At 33.8% G+C, this 17,897-nt stretch overlaps 1 protein-coding gene across 2 annotated transcripts in view; it reads right to left on the bottom strand.

Moving 5' to 3' along the window:
* Positions 1 to 1,165: 1,165 nt before the first annotated feature.
* LOC149803563 (V-type proton ATPase 116 kDa subunit a 1-like) overlaps positions 1,166 to 17,897 on the bottom strand; it is a 121,771-nt gene continuing 105,039 nt past the window's right edge. For both annotated transcript variants that reach the window (XM_089953294.1, XM_089953296.1), the window contains 4 exons: positions 12,372 to 12,455; positions 8,272 to 8,389; positions 5,652 to 5,826; positions 1,166 to 4,360 (listed from right to left, as the gene is read on the bottom strand). In XM_089953294.1, the coding sequence (XP_089809420.1) occupies positions 4,267 to 4,360; positions 5,652 to 5,826; positions 8,272 to 8,389; positions 12,372 to 12,455 (471 nt within the window). In that variant the 3' untranslated portion in view covers positions 1,166 to 4,266. The remainder of the gene's footprint in view (positions 4,361 to 5,651; positions 5,827 to 8,271; positions 8,390 to 12,371; positions 12,456 to 17,897) is intronic.

Genomic DNA, 17,897 nt, shown 5'->3' with positions numbered 1-17,897 from the left:
ATACATAGAAATGCTGGCAACTGGGCTCATCTGAGATCAGGCCCTGTAAAATTACACAAAGCTCCATCAAATGATACCACAGAAATGGTGGTGAATAGGTTTATTCGAGAACACATTCTTTACAGTCAAAGTCCACTAAATTATTACACAGAAATGCTTAAGAATGGGCACAGAATTTTGACCATCCCCATTGTTAGCATTATAAAATTAAGTATTTTCTTGACCATTTTTCTTCCACAAGTATCATAAATTTTAAATGACTTTAGTCGTTTAATGACTCTTGCTCCTCTTCAAGTATAACGGTATGACCTAGGTATTTTCCTGACATTGTTCTTCAGCAAGTAATATGCATTTCATACGACTTAGGTATACTTAAAGTAGCAAATTTAATTTTTGGCTTTTGTACAAGCTTGGGCTTGCGTTTTATGCTCAAAAACTTGTAAAAACATAAATCCTGGCCATGTAACACTGGATCCCAAATTAAAATGAATGGTAATTTCCTACTGCAGAAACTGTAAATGAACTGAAAAGACTTGACAGGATTATTTAAGGGTTCTTCGTATCTTTGTTGAACTCAGTGTTCTCATTTATTAACAGTTAAGCTTTATCAAGACTAAAACTTGCTTTTGCAGCTGTTTCGCTAATAACCTAATTTTGATATGTGTAACAATGACAAGAATATCACCCTTCTAAAACTGAATGAATGACATAACTTACAGTTTACTGATACTATTGTGATCTGGCAAGACCTACAGGACAATTTTCTAACAAGAGCGCACCTTTTTATCAATCCATTTTTAATACAGATAGAAATAACACTAAAGGAAAGTTAAAACTTTCACATAGAGATTCATGTTAGGTGTGGACAGACATATGGACCAGTATAATCTAATAATGCTGGATTCCACCTAAACATACAAAGATAAACTTCTATGAAGGTTGGCCTGACAAAAATCTTTCATTCTTTTTCAGCATCTTAATGGCAGCTGCTTGCACATTTTTGTAAATATTAACCTGGTCTTTCTCCATCTCCTTAACTGCAAGTTAGGGTCATTAATGCACGTACAAAATCCAGGAAGAAATTCAGATGAAGGCAACAAAAAAAAAATTCCCATGCCTCCCTGTAATTTCAGAAGCAAGGAGATGGTAGCAAGAACACAAACACTTATAAATGTTTAACTGCATAATTTTTATTGTTTCAATCATCATCTACATCATGCGGACCTACACTTTATTGCCTGGAAAAGGAAGATACTTCTGGTGGATAGTAATTGCAAATTATTGGCAATATTTCACCAAGAGTAACCATAAACTACAGGCATGAGAGACTGAATTATTATAGAAACAATTCAGATGGATCCAAACTGAACATATTTTTGGAAAAAATTAACAACATTTTGCAACTGATGGTTTTGAAAAATTTACTTAACTCATTCAAAAATAACACTGTCAAACATCTAAATGAGAACATTTATACAAATGTATATTTTTAATGACTATTATCATACTGGTGCACATGTTTTTATTTATGACCCAGAGGTTTAAACAGACCATAATTAAGACTGGGATCTTTAAATCAATCGCTATTGCTGTAATAGATGGCGTTGTTGTCTCTTGTAAAGTAAAAAGAACCGAGTTCTAAGATTTCTCCAGGGAATATGTTAAACTGTCAGAACTGCTTGCACAAACATCATTCACCAATTCAGAAAAAAATGATATCTCTTGATCACAAGCCTCTAGCTTCTCCCAAGCAGCAGTACAAAAAGGAAATGATCTTATTTTTATGTAATTATTACCACTGGAGGCATTATAGAAAGAGATAGCACAAGTTTGTGTCTGTACTTGTGCACTGGGGATTTCACACTCCTACATGTTTCCCATCTACTATACAGATCCTCGCTGGTCTTTGTTCAGAAAATCAAAACCAGTGTCTCATATATTTTATCCATTAGCCATTACTGACAAAATAAAGTCATCCACTCTGCCAAGAAAGTACAATTTGATATACAGGAATATATTTCCAGCTACATACATGTATAACTACACTGGTTATAATTTCAAAGCTTTATTTTTCATTGCAAGCTGAAATTGTATCAATGGAAAATTTTCCAAGCTCACAAATGTTTTACTTGCATACAATTTTAGCTGATTAAGTAAGAAAGCTATGCTACTGAAAATATTTTTGTCAGAACTTATGCAACCACTGTAATAAAAAATTACATAGCTCACCTTGGTGAAGCTTTAAGTAATTTCAAACAGACATTGTGAACAATAAGTATCAAATGGAAACAAGGTCAGTATGCATGAATGTATGTAGTGTTTTATCGCATGTCAGCATAACAGTGGCTATATGGTACCAACTAAAAGCAAAGTTTGAGAAAAGTAAAATGAATTGCAAAAATTATGAAGATAAACCCTTCCAAATAAGATTGGACTAAAATGACCTAAAGTGATCTTATGAGTATACTGGTGATTCTAATTAAAAGTTTTAAAAAATTTTGTTCAGTTTATATTTTATTGTTTGATCTTTAAAATTAAAAAATTTAATTTCCAATGCAATATATAAAAAGCATTGTGCATACGTATCAACCTGTCTACCAGCATACTGTCACATAGCACACAACAATAAAAAAAGACCATTTTATGATATCCAAGTAGAGGTATTATTATGAGTTAATAAAAATCAGAGAATACTGTCATTTTAGTATTATTTTATTTTAAATATACTTCAGAATCTATGATATCACTGTCCATCCTTTGAGACCAGATTTTATTGGGTAAAAGTCACAGGTTTGGAGTAACCTTGCAATGACCGACAGAAGTAAGAAGAATAGTTCATGCACCAATCAGTACCTGGATTTGGCCTCAGGTGAAGAGGATGCAGCATTTGCACTCCACTCATCTAATTCCTAAACTCTTTCACACATACAGTATACAGTTAGCCTGATACGGATAACATATTGCAATAAACAATGTATAGTCATTAAACTGTCAAGTTTGACATTGATAAATCTTACTTATTCCTACCTCCAAATGCACTGGTCAGAAAGGACCTACTGCTGAGGTTAGGATGTCTACAGCATGGAGAAATCTATATAGGTAAAAACACACATACTAAACCCATTTTTGGATGTCAATGCCAATAGCATTATTTCATAGAGATGAGCTGATGAAGAATTATGCATCAGGTTTGCTCCTAACTGTATGCTGCTAACATGCTGAATTGACAGTATTGGAAAAAATTCACTGATGCTACACTTGTATGCTGTTAACATGCTGAATTGACAGGCTGAACCGACTTTACTGGAAAAAATTCACTGATGCTAAAATTGTATGCTGATAATACACTGAACTGACTTTATTGGGAACAAAATTCACTGATGCCAAAATTGTATGCTGATAATACGCTGAACTGATTTTATTGGGAACAAAATTCAATGATGCCAAAATTGTATGCTGCTAACATGATGAACTGAAAGTACTGGAAAAAAATTCACTGATGCTACACTCGTATGCAGCTAACAGGCTAAATTGACTTTATATTGGAAACAATTTACTGATGCTACACTTGTATGCAGCTAACAGGCTGAACTGACTTTATTGGAAAAAAATTCACTGATGCTAAAATTGTATGTTGATAATACCCTAACTGACTTCTTGGGAACAAAATTCACTGATGCCAAAACTGTATGCTGTTAACATGCTGAATTGGCAGCATTGGAAAAAAATTCACTGATGCTACACTTTTATGCAGCTAATAGGCTGAACTGACTTTACTGGGGAAAGAAATCATTGATGCAAAAACTGTATGCTGCTAACATGCTGAATTGACAGTATTGGAAAAAATTCACTGATGCTACACTTGTATGCATCTAATAGACTGAACTGACTTTACTGGAAAAAAATTCATTAATGCAAAAACTGTATGCTGCTAACATGCTGAATTGACAGTATTGGAAAAAATTCAATGATGCTACACTTGTATGCAGCTAATAGGCTGAATCAACTTTACTGGAGAAAAAAAAATTCATTGATGCAAAAACTGTATGCAGCTAACATGCTGAATTGACTTTATTGGGAAAAAAATCACTTGTGCTAAATTTATTTGTTGCTAATAAGCTGAACTGACAGTACTGGAAAAAAATCCTTGATGCTAAAATGATTCAAAAAGCACTGTAATAAAATAGTTTTTATAGTGTTGTTCTACAATGATCAACAATCTTTATAGGAAGACAGGGATAGGCAAAGGAATCAGCTCCTGATTCATTAATCTTCCAGGGTTGGTACCATCTGCTCCTTGAAATGGAAGGGTTCAAACAGGTAACCAGTTCCCGCATAGAACTTGCTCTGGAACTCCACCCTGTAATAAACCAATCACAAATAGAATCAGTACACAAAATTTACTGTTAAAATGAACCTTAAAATCAATACATAGCGAACACCTCAATACTTAAGGGAATTGTAGCATACCATCTGTCACCATTTAGTTTTTATTTTGACTTCTAAGAAAGGTTGCAACTACACCCTGTTTGAGAAAATGATAATTTTCACTGATGAGGTGAAAACTGGAACAAACTACTTGCCCTGTGATGCTGTAGATCAGTGTTCTATTTCCTGCAACGATGAAATGTGGGAGATAACAGAGTTACCATATACCCCAATATCCTGATATCAGGCCAACCAGTCCTAACACTAACCTCTTAATGCTGAGCACCAAGTGAGGCAGCTGCTAGTACCATTTGTATAAGTCTTTGGTATGACTTGGCTGGCGTTTGAACCACATCCGAGGCAGACACTCTAACCACTAGGCCACTGGAGTGGTTAACTTCTATTGATAATGATCCTAATATTAAACTCACACTGACAGAGAAAATATAAGCTATGTATTAGCTATTTATAGAATTAAAAAAATCAATGATCCTGGTCAGCTAGACAATGAATTTGATTTTGGACAAGGTCAGTCATAAAATAAAATTTTACATAACCCATAGCATATGAATTAAAAAATGAACAAAACATACAATGCAAACTGAATAGACATAACAACTGGATCAGTACCTTTTTTATTTAGAACCAACTAGGCATTAAAAGAAGTCTTCTGGTGGAAACTCCAATACTAATTTGCAGTTGGAATAATTAGCTAGGTCTGGGGCTAGAGATGTGGAAAAGGAAGCAATGCATAATGTTTTACTTTTATTAAATATATTTTGGTTAATTCAGGCATCGACTAGTTTGATTTCTCTCCAAAAATGTCATCCTCAGCCAAGTTTTTCTATTCACAATTGTAGATGAAATAAATATATATTTTATTAATTCAGACATCAACTAGCTTGATTTCAGATCCAGATATGTCATCTTTGGCCTAGTTTTTCCATTCACAAATTGAAGATGACAATTTACTGATTACTGTTACCTCCTTGCCTGTGTATGTTGTTTTATGCTAGAGAAATTTTGTTCAGGTTTGTGCAGTAACTACTACGTAATACCACAATGTCTATATGTGCTTTGATATAAAATTATGTGTCTTTGCTTTATTGATTGTTTGTCTTTATAACTTCTTTATACACTGGAAACCACGATGCTTTGCTTCTCTAAACCCATGGACATCTCATCTCAAATTTATTTCTAATATCTGCACATTTATGACTAACCAATGCAAACGCAGGGTGTGAAGGAAGGCTGACATTCCTTCCATCATCAAGAGAATAGCCACAGTAAGGGAGGCAAACACAGCAAAGTCTGCCCAGATTATAATGGATCCAACATACTTCAGGTCCATGGCCAGAGAAAACTTGAACAGCATTCCCCATAACACCTCTGACAGCTCTGAAAAATGAGTAATGCTTATTGATGACTAATAAAGTAATCCATCAATTCAATTAGCTTAAAGGTTATGATTGATATAATGCAAAAACATCAATCACATATATCACCACTACTTAAACAAGTATCGAGCATCCATGGTAGACATTTTGAACACTATCATTCAAAAATAAATTCCAGCTAAGTAATTTTAGTTCATTTTCTAACTTTACATTAGAACTAACTATCATTTTAAAACTTATAATCTGTGATATTTAATACTAAACGCAATCTGTGTTGTGGCTGAGTAGGCTGAAGTGTTTAGGTAACAGGGCTATTCTTTTTGCAGATATCCCTGAGGTGTTTTTTTATTCTCACCTAACTTCCATTTTAGTCTCATTTACATATTGTTAGCCACAAGTGAGTAAACTAACATTGTTATGTGTAGCACAATGACGTCTTACTTGGAGGTGATTCATTTTCAGCTACTGCATCAAATGTGTGGGTAAATGTTCAGGCTTGATAGTTTTTTTCAGGTTTAGCATGGAGGTAGTCAGCTGCCTTTTTTAATTTCACATACTTTAGTAATTTCCTAGTTTCTCTGTAACAAAGTAGTATGTGGTTGGGGAGTAGCAAATGCTTCTCTTCCTTGGCATTGAAAAATCTAATCAAGTTTTCTTTTTTTTGTTGGTAATATCTCTACTAACAAATGGAGTTGTAGAAGAATGAGAAAGAAGTGCTCATGCACTTCCACAGAGGTTCACTAGGCTCACAATAGATATTGGAATTAATCAAAATGGTATCCCACAGAAGGTCACTTTCACTTCTAATTCAGTAAGCAACAGTCATGAGAAAAGATTTACCACCCTCCACTATCATCCCTCTCCCCCCCCAGAAAAAGTCCACAAAAACACAAATTGGACTTACACTGGAAGAAAACATAATTACATTGTGACACAATGCCAAATATATATATATATATATAAAGATTATCAGTCTTTAAATAATCAAGTATCAGATATTGTCCAAAAGATATTATCTAGATTCTATGCAACAGGTGGCAGCAATCACTAGAGCATATGGCTATAATATTAGCTGTCTTAAGCATTTTTCCAACAGTTTTACTTGAACAGCATGCTGGGTACTGTGAATTCACTGTTTTGCATCGGGTACCAAAATTCATGGATTCTTTGGTTGGTTCAAACCGTGAATATAAAAATCCAACAAACAATAAACATACTGTGGAAACAATACGACTCCGTTTCCAATCCATAAATTTAAGTACCAATGAAAATGCCATTTTTATAAAACCATGAAAATGATGCCCATGAAAATACATGAATTTACAATATGTAGAATCTATATTCTGGGACAGCATATCTCACTACTCTGTCCCAGTTGTACATCTTTGTGTATTATGTTTATTCAACATCCATCACAGGCCTTTATCATTTTCCATGCTGTGCAAGTGGGTTACGTTTCTTAAGGCACTGACGAATAGACAACTGGCTTCATTTGGTGTTTTGGGGCACATCAACACATGTAGGTTATTTAGTGCTGAGGCAATTGGAGTAAAGTGCCTTGCCCAAGGATACATCATAGTAGTCGACCCAGTCTAATCCAATGGTAGGAAGCACCTTTTCATTGACCTTTATAGTTGATGAAATATTTAGCAGAAGTCAGAAATTTAGTGTCTGAGTTCAATTTATAGTCAATGCCATCTTAATTTATGCCACAAAAAGTGAAAAAAAACTAAGCAAAACTAAAATAACTAAAACAGCCTGAAAATCTAATCAGGTCACATACATACATGCATACATAAGCTCAGCAAATTTCATTGTGTAATTCAAGATATATCTTTACAATCATGTTAAAACTGACTGGTACATCATGCCAATAAATGAATGAAGAGGAGCCCCTTTAGCTGTGACAGTGAGGCATAAATATAATACTATGGCCCTTACATTTATGGGTGTGTAAAGACTGTACCCAGCATGTGCACTTGAAATGACTTAAATATCTTATACAGATTTTTAATATCATTTAGAATATTTTACCTTGGAAACAAAAGACTGAAAAGGACATTTACATGTCATTTACAATCACTTAGAATACTTTACCATGGAAACAATAGACAGAAAAGGACATTTTACATGTCGTTGACAATCATTTAGAATACTTTACAATGGAAACAAAAGACTGAAATGGACATTTTACATGTTGTTGACAATCATTTAGAATACTTTTCCTTGAAAACAAAAGACTGACCTTAGAAACAAAAGACTGAAATGGACATTGTACATGTCATTTACAATCATTTAGATTTCTTTACCTAGGAAACAAATGACCAAAAAGGATATTTTGCATGTCATTCAAAGCTGAGCAACCCTGATAAAAAAAAACTGGATTATTTCCACTATATGGAAAGTGTATCTGACATAAAATGTTGACAGAATGATTGTTACATACGAGCATGTGCAAGACTCAAAGCCCAAAGTCGAAGGTATGATGCAGTGTGGGATATACAGCCAAGACAGTACTCTATAGTATGAATTGCCTGGTGGATGAACACTTCTGAAAATTCAAACTGAAATAAAAATAAGGAAAACCATATTTTGAAAACAAATAATTCAACTCAATATATGCAATGGCTGACAAGTTTTGTGTAAACATAAAATAATATGTACTTGATATTCACAATAAAAGACTGATAAAAAGGAAATACTGGTCCCCTGACATCAGCTAAAATGAAAAAACAAAAAATTGTAAAGATAATTTATGAGGTAAGCCTAGCTGAAAGATCTGAATACAAAGTATGATCTCCATAAACTTGATTAAAATTGATATAGTGTTGTACTTTTTTGTGTGAAGAGACACTGAAAAAGATGTTGAAAAAGATGTTTTGATCCATGAGTTTTTTTCATCAGAAAAATGCAGGCATTAACCTTCAAAATGATAGTGGAATAATGCGCTTTTTTGTAGCCCCAAAATAAACAAAATGTATTCCCATGGAGTTTTCATTAAGATCAAATAAAAGTAGTTAGATTACTGTATCCAATATTTTATAGAAAAGCAGAGAAAGAGAGACTGAGCATCAGCATTGGTCACAAAGTTTGCATAGTAAGCTATTCTTTAGCTATTTTTAATACTACCATGAAGAACTCTGCATATACCGATTAGAATTGTTTTCCAATTTGTTTTTCATGTTTAGAATACTCAAATATTTAATAAAATAACAGATGTAGGCAATAGTTTTAAACAACCTCAAGTCTGACCCTGTACATTCATTTCTCTCTACCTTGGCAAGAAGAGAAGTCACTCTACCAACAAATCTGACTCCAGCGTGGACCCTAATGATGGCCTTACCACAAAGTATGCAAGGATCATTTGTACAAACATTAAAAACTTTTATGATGCAGGATGCTCTCTGTTCACTGACACAGATGAGGTATTTTTGAATAAGTGAAAAATACTAAATGGTGATGGGTGCATGACTGATGACACATGACCAAGGAATGGCCATATCATAAGTTGATGTATGATAGAGGAAGCACCGTACTATAAGCTAAATCAGACTGAGGGCTACATAAAGTAGTAAGACATATGAGTAGTACTCATTAAGACAACTATAAGCTAAATCAGACTTAGGGCTATATAAAGTAATAAGTCACATGAGGAGTACTCATTAAGATAACTTTAAGCTAAATCAGACTTAGGGCTACATAAAGTAATAAGTCACATGAGGAGTACTCATTAAGACAACTATAAGTTAAATCAGACTGAGGGCTGCATAAAGTAATAAGTCACATGAGGAGTACTCATTAAGACAACTATAAGCTAAATCAGACTAAGGGCTACATAAAGTAATAAGTCACATGATGAGTACTCATTAAGACAACTATAAGCTAAATCAGATTTAGGGCTACATAAAGTAATAAGTCACATGAGGAGTACTCATTAAGACAACTATAAGTTAAATCAGACTGAGGGCTGCATAAAGTAATAAGTCACATGAGGAGTACTCATTAAGACAACTATAAGCTAAATCAGACTAAGGGCTACATAAGGTAATAAGTCACATGAGGAGTACTCATTAAGACAAATATAAGCTAAATCAGACTTAGGGCTACATAAAGTAATAAGTCACATGAGGAGTACTCATTAAGACAACTGTAAGCTAAATCAGACTTAGGGCTACATAAAGTAATAAGTCACATGAGGAGTACTCATTAAGACAACTGTAAGCTAAATCAGACTTACGGCTACATAAAGTAATAAGTCACATGAGGAGTACTCATTAAGACAACTATAAGTTAAATTAGACTGAGGGCTGCATAAAGTAATAAGTCACATGAGGAGTACTCATTAAGACAACTGTAAGCTAAATCAGACTTGGGGCTACATAAAGTAATAAGTCACATGAGGAGTACTCATTAAGACAACTATAAGCTAAATCAGACTGAGGGCTAAATAAAGTAATAAGTCACATCAGGAGTACTCATTAAGATAACTGTAAGCTAAATCAGACTTAGGGCTATATAAAGTAATAAGCCACATGAGGATTATTCATTAAGACAAATATAAACTAAATCAGACTTAGGGCTACATAAAGTAATAAGTCACATGAGGAGTACTCATTAAGACAACTATAAGTTAAATCAGACTGAAGGCTGCATAAAGTAATAAGTCACATGAGGAGTACTCATTAAGACAACTATAAGCTAAATCAGACTTAGGGCTACATAAAGTAATAAGTCACATGATGAGTACTCATTAAGACAACTATAAGCTAAATCAGATTTAGGGCTACATAAAGTAATAAGTCACATGAGGAGTACTCATTAAGACATTTCTTGATGCTTGCACAACACTTATGCAAGATATTACTATAATTATTTGTAAATACTACTTCTTTTAGCAGTCACACCAGTTTATCTCAACATTCTCAGATCTGATGTAGTATTGTTGGTAATAGCAGATGTGAAGTGGGGGGGGGGAATGGCTGAAAAAAACACACATTTTGATGTGAAAGGGGATGACCTGTTGTCAGTGAGTAGGATTTACACTTTCAGAAAATAAACTGAAGAAACTTTAATTGAAGCAAAACTGGTGTGAAATACACTTGTATACTGACAGCTCATATTTTTGTTGCTTTGTGTAATAAAATCCCAAATGCTCTAAGTACATGGATATGAAAAATCCAAAATTCCAGTATAGGTCACATGTTAGAAAATGTATCTATCAGTCACATCCTTTTAGAAACCATGTAAATAAAAAAATTAGAGTCCTCGTTTAGACTGTATCTCATTGTCAATCATCACGTGACTGAACAGTTCACTGATATTCATTGTTGCCACAGTATGTAGCTATATAGTTATTAACATTATAACTAAAGAGGCTTAGGGTTTGGTCTGACTGAAGCAAAAGAAGTAATCATATTACTGAGGCGATCCAGGGAAAGAGGCTACCAAAGGGAAAAGGCTATTCACTGGGAAATTAAAACAGGTCAAGTTATGAATTATCTCTCAAAATAGCAGTAAAAATATTAATGACTGCAAAACATTTAATGACTTATTTTTTGTTTGAAAATGTCTTTAAGCACAAGCAGAAACTGTAAAATACCCAAAAATTCCAAAATGTCTATACAGAGTAATATATATATATATATATATATATATATATATATATATATATATATATATATATATATATGATTAATATCTATAACATCATCCATTGCTTTTATTCAAGTTTATTGATGACTTTCTTTGATGAAGGGTTTATTGTTCATATTGATGATTGTATCATGTTTGCTTTGATGAAGGGTGCATGCGATTCTGAACTGACTGTAAAAGGCAAACTTTGGTGGACCAAAAATATGCCTGTTAATCTGATTGTAACATGAAATGTGTGTCTGTGTGTGTGATTTGGATTTTGTATGTAGCTTCAATAATTTTTCAGTCATAATGCTATTATGTCTGCAGTGTGGCAGTTTATGGTGACCTCTAGCACTGGGGCATTATGCCGTAGACATGCAGCATGATGTTCCACCCAGTCACATTATCCTGACACCAGGCCAGCCAGTCCTAACACTAACCTCATAATGCTGAGCACCTAGCAAGGCAGCTGTTAGTACCATTTTTTTAAAGTCTTTGGTATGACCTGACCAGGGATTGAACCCATGACCTCCCACATTAGAGGCAGATGCTGTAACTACTAGGCCACCGGAGCGGTCGGTAACATGAAAGCCTGGTGGCAACATAAACATAATTGTAAAACAACGTATGTGTTGGAACTGGCAGCTCGTCAACATAAATGATATGAACACAAAGATCAAATTGGGATCTAGTGCTTCTGTATTCTAAGTCCATAATTTACGGATCATTTCAGTAAGACTTGTGTTCAAATAGAAAAGGCAAAGGTGTGACATAATTTAATTTGGCAGGTGTGACATAATTTAATTTGGCTCCGATACATGCCTTTAAATACTAACTGTGTAGGTGTTGTTATACAACTTCCTAAATACAATGCAATAATTGTCAACAGGGTACAAAACTACACAACTTTACCTTTTCTTCGTCATCCTCGTGGTGAGATGCTTTGGTATCTGCTTCACCATTTATGGTCACAGCAACATCTCCAGTTTGCACAACCTAAAATATACAAGTAATATTTTAGGAAATCCTAATTCAAATAGCTCAAACAGCTCTCTTTAATGCAACTAAGTACCATTCAATGAAAAGACATCTGCACCATAACACCCCCTCCACTATAATGTTCAAGAATTCCAAAACACTGTCATGCCTGTTCCATCAGTGCATGTCCCAATAAAAATACTAGAAATAGCACATGATGTGTCCATCTTCGACATTCCCTTTGTGATGACTTTGACATCTGAACTATGGCATACTTTGTTAATATATCTGAGACAAGTGTCATTAAGCCAACATAGGAACCTGACAAAAGGTATTTTGCAATCTATCAAGGCCTTAATTTAAACACAAGTTTTTTTCAAATGGACCAATGCTCTATCTGAAAAGAAATTCCGGGAATGTAAGTAAAGACCATTTCTTCTTTCCTTTTATTCTTTTTCTTAATGGCCTCAGTATTAAAACTATCATTGATATTCCTGTGAAACTCCAACCTACCAAATTTGGTAACAAAAATATTTTCTTGTACGTCTGAGTCTACATGTTCCCAAGCTACCCATAATTCTTTGTTAAGGCCCTTGACCCTGACTAACAGATAGAAAAACATAAAATTTGTCTCAGCAATGTATCACCCGTATGGTAAGTTGGCCATTCATTTCTGAAAAGTAACTGTTACAAGATTTTTTCTGAAGCTTGGATGTTAAACCTGGCATTATTTTTATTCAGGATCAGCCACATATAATTGAAGTGATTTAATGAAAATCCATTTTTGTCATGGCCATTTCCTATGAGAAGTGGTGATAAGATTTTCAAGATGACTACCACTGATGACCACCATTTTTGTTTACAACCAACTAGATACCATAAGAAGTGTGTTCGTGAAAACTCCATGCCCTAGGAACATGTTCAGGAAAAGCAGCTATAACAAGGTTTTCACTATGGCTACCGTGGTGGCCATACTTAAGGTCTGACTGGCATCATGTTCATTTAGAACTAACTATAGATCAAAAGAAGTCTTTTAGTGAAATCTCATGTCACAAATCTACCAACTGTGCAGAAGCAGAAATAACAAGATTTAAAAGATGGCCACCACTTTCTTGAAACTGCAGGTTCAATTAGCACCATTTGTATTTAGGACAATCTAAATATCTTAAGTCCTACTGAATGCCCAATTTTCATCTTGGACCAAGACAATGTCATAACACGTCTTTGAGTGAAAACCTCATCCTGATACAATCATCCTTTCAGGAGAAATGTTAACATTATTCTCAAGGTACAGTGCCGCTGTCATGGGAGCTATACTGGATGTCAGATTGGTACCATTAGGACCAATGAGGCATTATAATAAGCCTTGAAGTTAAAATCGTATGTCAATATGACCATCTGCTGTGGGGAAGTAGTGATAACAAGATTTTTATGAAGACCATTATGAAAGCCATTTCAAACATCTGAGGGCACCATATTCATCTAAGCCAAACCAGACATCATAAGCAGTCTAACAGGATCATTCATTCAGAAGGAGCAGCAATAACAAGATTTTCAAGAAAGCTGCAATGGGAACCATACTGGATGATGCCAGATTGGTATCATTTTCATTTAAGACCAACCAGATATAAGAAGACTTTTAGTTTAAACTCCATGTCAATATGACTATTTGCTGTGGAGAATAGGTTCTAAAACTTTCAAGTTGTATGTCTGAGGGGCACCATTTTCATTTAGGACTAAACTGATATTTTAATGTCTCTTTTATGAAACCTCATGTCAACAAGCAAAATCATTCAGAAGGATTAAAAAGATTATCAAGATGCTCACCACCAAAGTAGCCATATCATATGTTCTGGAGCCACCATTTTCATTTAGGACCAATCAGACACCATAAGATGTATTTTGTTAAAAACCTAATGTTGATATATACACCTCTCCCTCAACAACTCACACACATCAGGGTCCAAAAACATTGACTGTGGGACCTCCCAAAATCTGCTAGACAAAAGACATCTGAAGAACCACGGGGTTGGGGTGTGGGGTGGGGCTGTTTAATGACTGAATCCTTATTTTTTAATCACATCGAGAATAATTGTCAATAAAGTGCTTTTTCTGATGAAGTTGTTCGTTATTCTGTATAAATCACATTTATTTTCAAAACATCCAACATCTGGAAGAATGATAACATGATTCAAACTGGTTTTAACAACCAACACAGTACCCAAAAACATTCGTGTATTATGTCACATCTTTTGGTTTTTGTTGATTAGTCTGGTTCCCAGAGTCATGTTTAATAGTTTTTGAGAATCAAAGAGTCTATGAAGCATGGAAACAGACTGACTGTTGATACACTACCAAACAAGATTCTTTTTTATTAAAAAAAGCAATATTTCATAAGACAAACATCTATGTTGATACTGAATTTTTTAATTGTTCACTTAGTAAAATATTGATGCTGTGATTTCATTGCAAGTAACATTGAAACTTCTTATCATCCTAAAGAATATCTCGACGTGCAAATTCAGGAATTCTCTGAAACTCGTTTTCCCCACAATGGTCCGTATCTGTGAAACAAAGCTCTTTATTTTACGAAGTACTCATTTCACTTGGTTCTCATGCTATCTTTAATCACGGTTATGATTGAACAGGTTAATTTAAGGTAATTAGATTGCGTACACAATAACATTTACTACAGTGTTCGATTGATCACATGAAATGAGTTACCTGACATATGACTGGAGCTGCTGGTTCTTAAGCATGTAGGAATTGTATGCCTATTAACTTTTTTGTTCATTCCACCTTTTATTTGATTTAAAAGATGTAATTAATGTGATAATAGAAAAGGAGGCCTGCTTTTTATTTAGTGCAACAATACAACAAATGTTTTCGTTAGTCCAATATCAAAACACGGTCAGCTCTTAATTAGGTTCTCAGAGAAAATGCTCAAGGGCATAGCTGTTATGGTAGATTGACACATTTTATGTCTAATTACAGGCGGACACATTGCATTTATGATGATTACAATTAAAAGGAACTAAAAGATAGAAGTAGAACACAAATTTCAATTTATACAAAAAAATTGTTTAATTGGTATTTATTTATCAAAGTACTGCATCCACTAAGCGTGACATTTTCATTGATCAAAATTTATATGAGTATCATTAATTATGGTGTACTAAGAATGTCATTTGGAAAGAAAATGTAGCAAATTTTATGACTTCTTTTTAAAGTTGATATTTCAAAATGTTGATTAAAATTTCCAGGTCCTGCCTACTGTTTTCTTTTATTTCTTCCTGGTTTCTAGTGGAATATAGATTGGATGTTTGCTTGCTCCATGTAAATAATGGATATATTTTACTGAGTAGGATAAAAGCCAAGAATGAAAATACTTAATTTTTTCACCCACAAGATGAAATATATCCATTATTCACTTGCAGCAAACAAATTTTCTTTTTATTTTATGCTGAACTGTATTGGCTAGCAATACGTATAAAAGAATGAAATATCTGATTTCTTACTATATCCCACACAATAATGTCAGCAGTTTGCCATTTATATTCTTCTGTGTTTTGTGGACATTCAAACAGTAAATACTAGTACATGTAGTAACGTAATTCTCCTTCCCAATTTAAGGATTTACTGCACATTATGAAAAAATGAAGGATAAAAATGGATGTGCCCCTTGACGGATTTTAACTAGGGTTTACTGTGTGTGAAGCAGCCAATCTTCCACTAGATTATATGTCATTACAATTTTCAACATTTATGGTCATAGTGTTTTCAATGTCTATTGGCAAGCAGTGCAAAAATATTATTTCTGTTGCAAAATCCAGTATTTCTGGGCCTAGCATAAATGAGGATGATTATCTGGTATTTTCTCATGTTGTGGTGCATGCTATTTACTATGTGATTCAAAGGTTATACTACACAGCACACTAGCTAGCTCTGGAATTTTTTTTAAAAAAAGATAAGTGCTGTGCTGCAGGTCACTAGCCAGACTCTCCAAGCACTCTGAAATTGTGGTTTCTAGCTATTGTTTTGGCAAGCATAAGTTGTTGTTGTAAGGTTTAATGCCATTTTTCAGCACACGATAGGTTAGCACAAGCAAAACAATTTCAACTGTGCAAAAAAATATTAAACATAGCAAATACAAATTGAAACAAAAATTTAAATGGACTCAACATGACTAAATGTAATCACTTATGACCTGAAAAAATTTGTAAATTAGAGTTTAGGAAAAAATATATCTTTAAGAAATAGTTGTGTTATCATAAAGATACCAATGTCTTTTACCATTACTAGCCCCAACCCACCCCCTTTTTGGGAATGTAGAATATGCACTATGTACCTTACTGCACGCTGTATGAGTCAACTAAGAGAGGTCAACCCTTTTTGATCTGGGATGCATCCTGTGATTATATTCAAGTTGAGAAGGTCTTGGGCTATTTTAATGTGTGCATATAAAGGATTTTATGTTTTCACCCATATTTTTGCTTTATTATGTCAATATTTGTATTTAAACTTATTTGGCACTATAAAGCCATGATTGTGCTGATGTGCTATTGAACCCTATATAAACATATGACTAAAGACTATACACTGGGATTTTTGTAAGTTTATATAATTAATTCATTTATTTCTATACTGTTTGTTTTTGTTGACTTGATCATGATTTATAAAACAATTTAGTCTAAAAAAATATACCTTTCAGCCGTTTTACGAAATATCTCAACGTTTAAAATTTTCTTCTGAAAATTTTCATTGTCATTAATAATTAGTAATCAGCAATTAAATTTGCATTTTAAATTCAACAATTCAACTTTAATAATAACATCATAAACTCATCTTGCTTTAAGAAAGTAAAATTGTAGGAACTGCTCATTTTTCCTTTACATTCAAGATTTAAAATATTCCCAGGTGTTAAAAGTTGGAACTAGGTTATACGTTTTGTCTTTCCATTATCTCTGTCTCACTGAAATAACAATATTATAATTAGTATTGTAATCAGGTTAGTGTAAAATTTAATCTGAGAAAAATCTGTTTGAAAATGGGGTATGGCCCTGCCACATATTTTAGCTCTGCTGGTTTCTTGACTGCACTCTGTCAGCATCTGCAGAATATGGTCCAAAATTGTTCAGCTTTGCAGCGACATATTTTCCCCTCTGGATCTGAAATATCTGCTGTGAAATCAAATATGTCAAATTTCTTTTATCTGTTCGATTCATGCATTGTTCACAGAGTCTTTGTAATCACTATAATACATTTACTGACATTGTAATCACTATGATACATTTACTGACTTGTATCTTGAGGCTTATAGTAAGAAACCTTTGTCAAGGGGCAGATTCAACATCATCATTCATATTAGATCCTAAAACATGCCGGTAAATGTTTGCACTTGAGTACTATTCCAAACTATGGTTTTTACCATGCTACTGCATCATTTCTGCACTGTAACAC

Source organism: Sinohyriopsis cumingii, chromosome 3 (genome assembly GCF_028554795.1).
Source record: "Sinohyriopsis cumingii isolate HCF-2022 chromosome 3, ASM2855479v2, whole genome shotgun sequence".
In the NCBI taxonomy this organism is placed as follows: domain Eukaryota; kingdom Metazoa; phylum Mollusca; class Bivalvia; order Unionida; family Unionidae; genus Sinohyriopsis; species Sinohyriopsis cumingii.
Note: the sequence above shows the minus strand (reverse complement) of the source record. Positions and strands in the feature narration are given on the sequence as shown.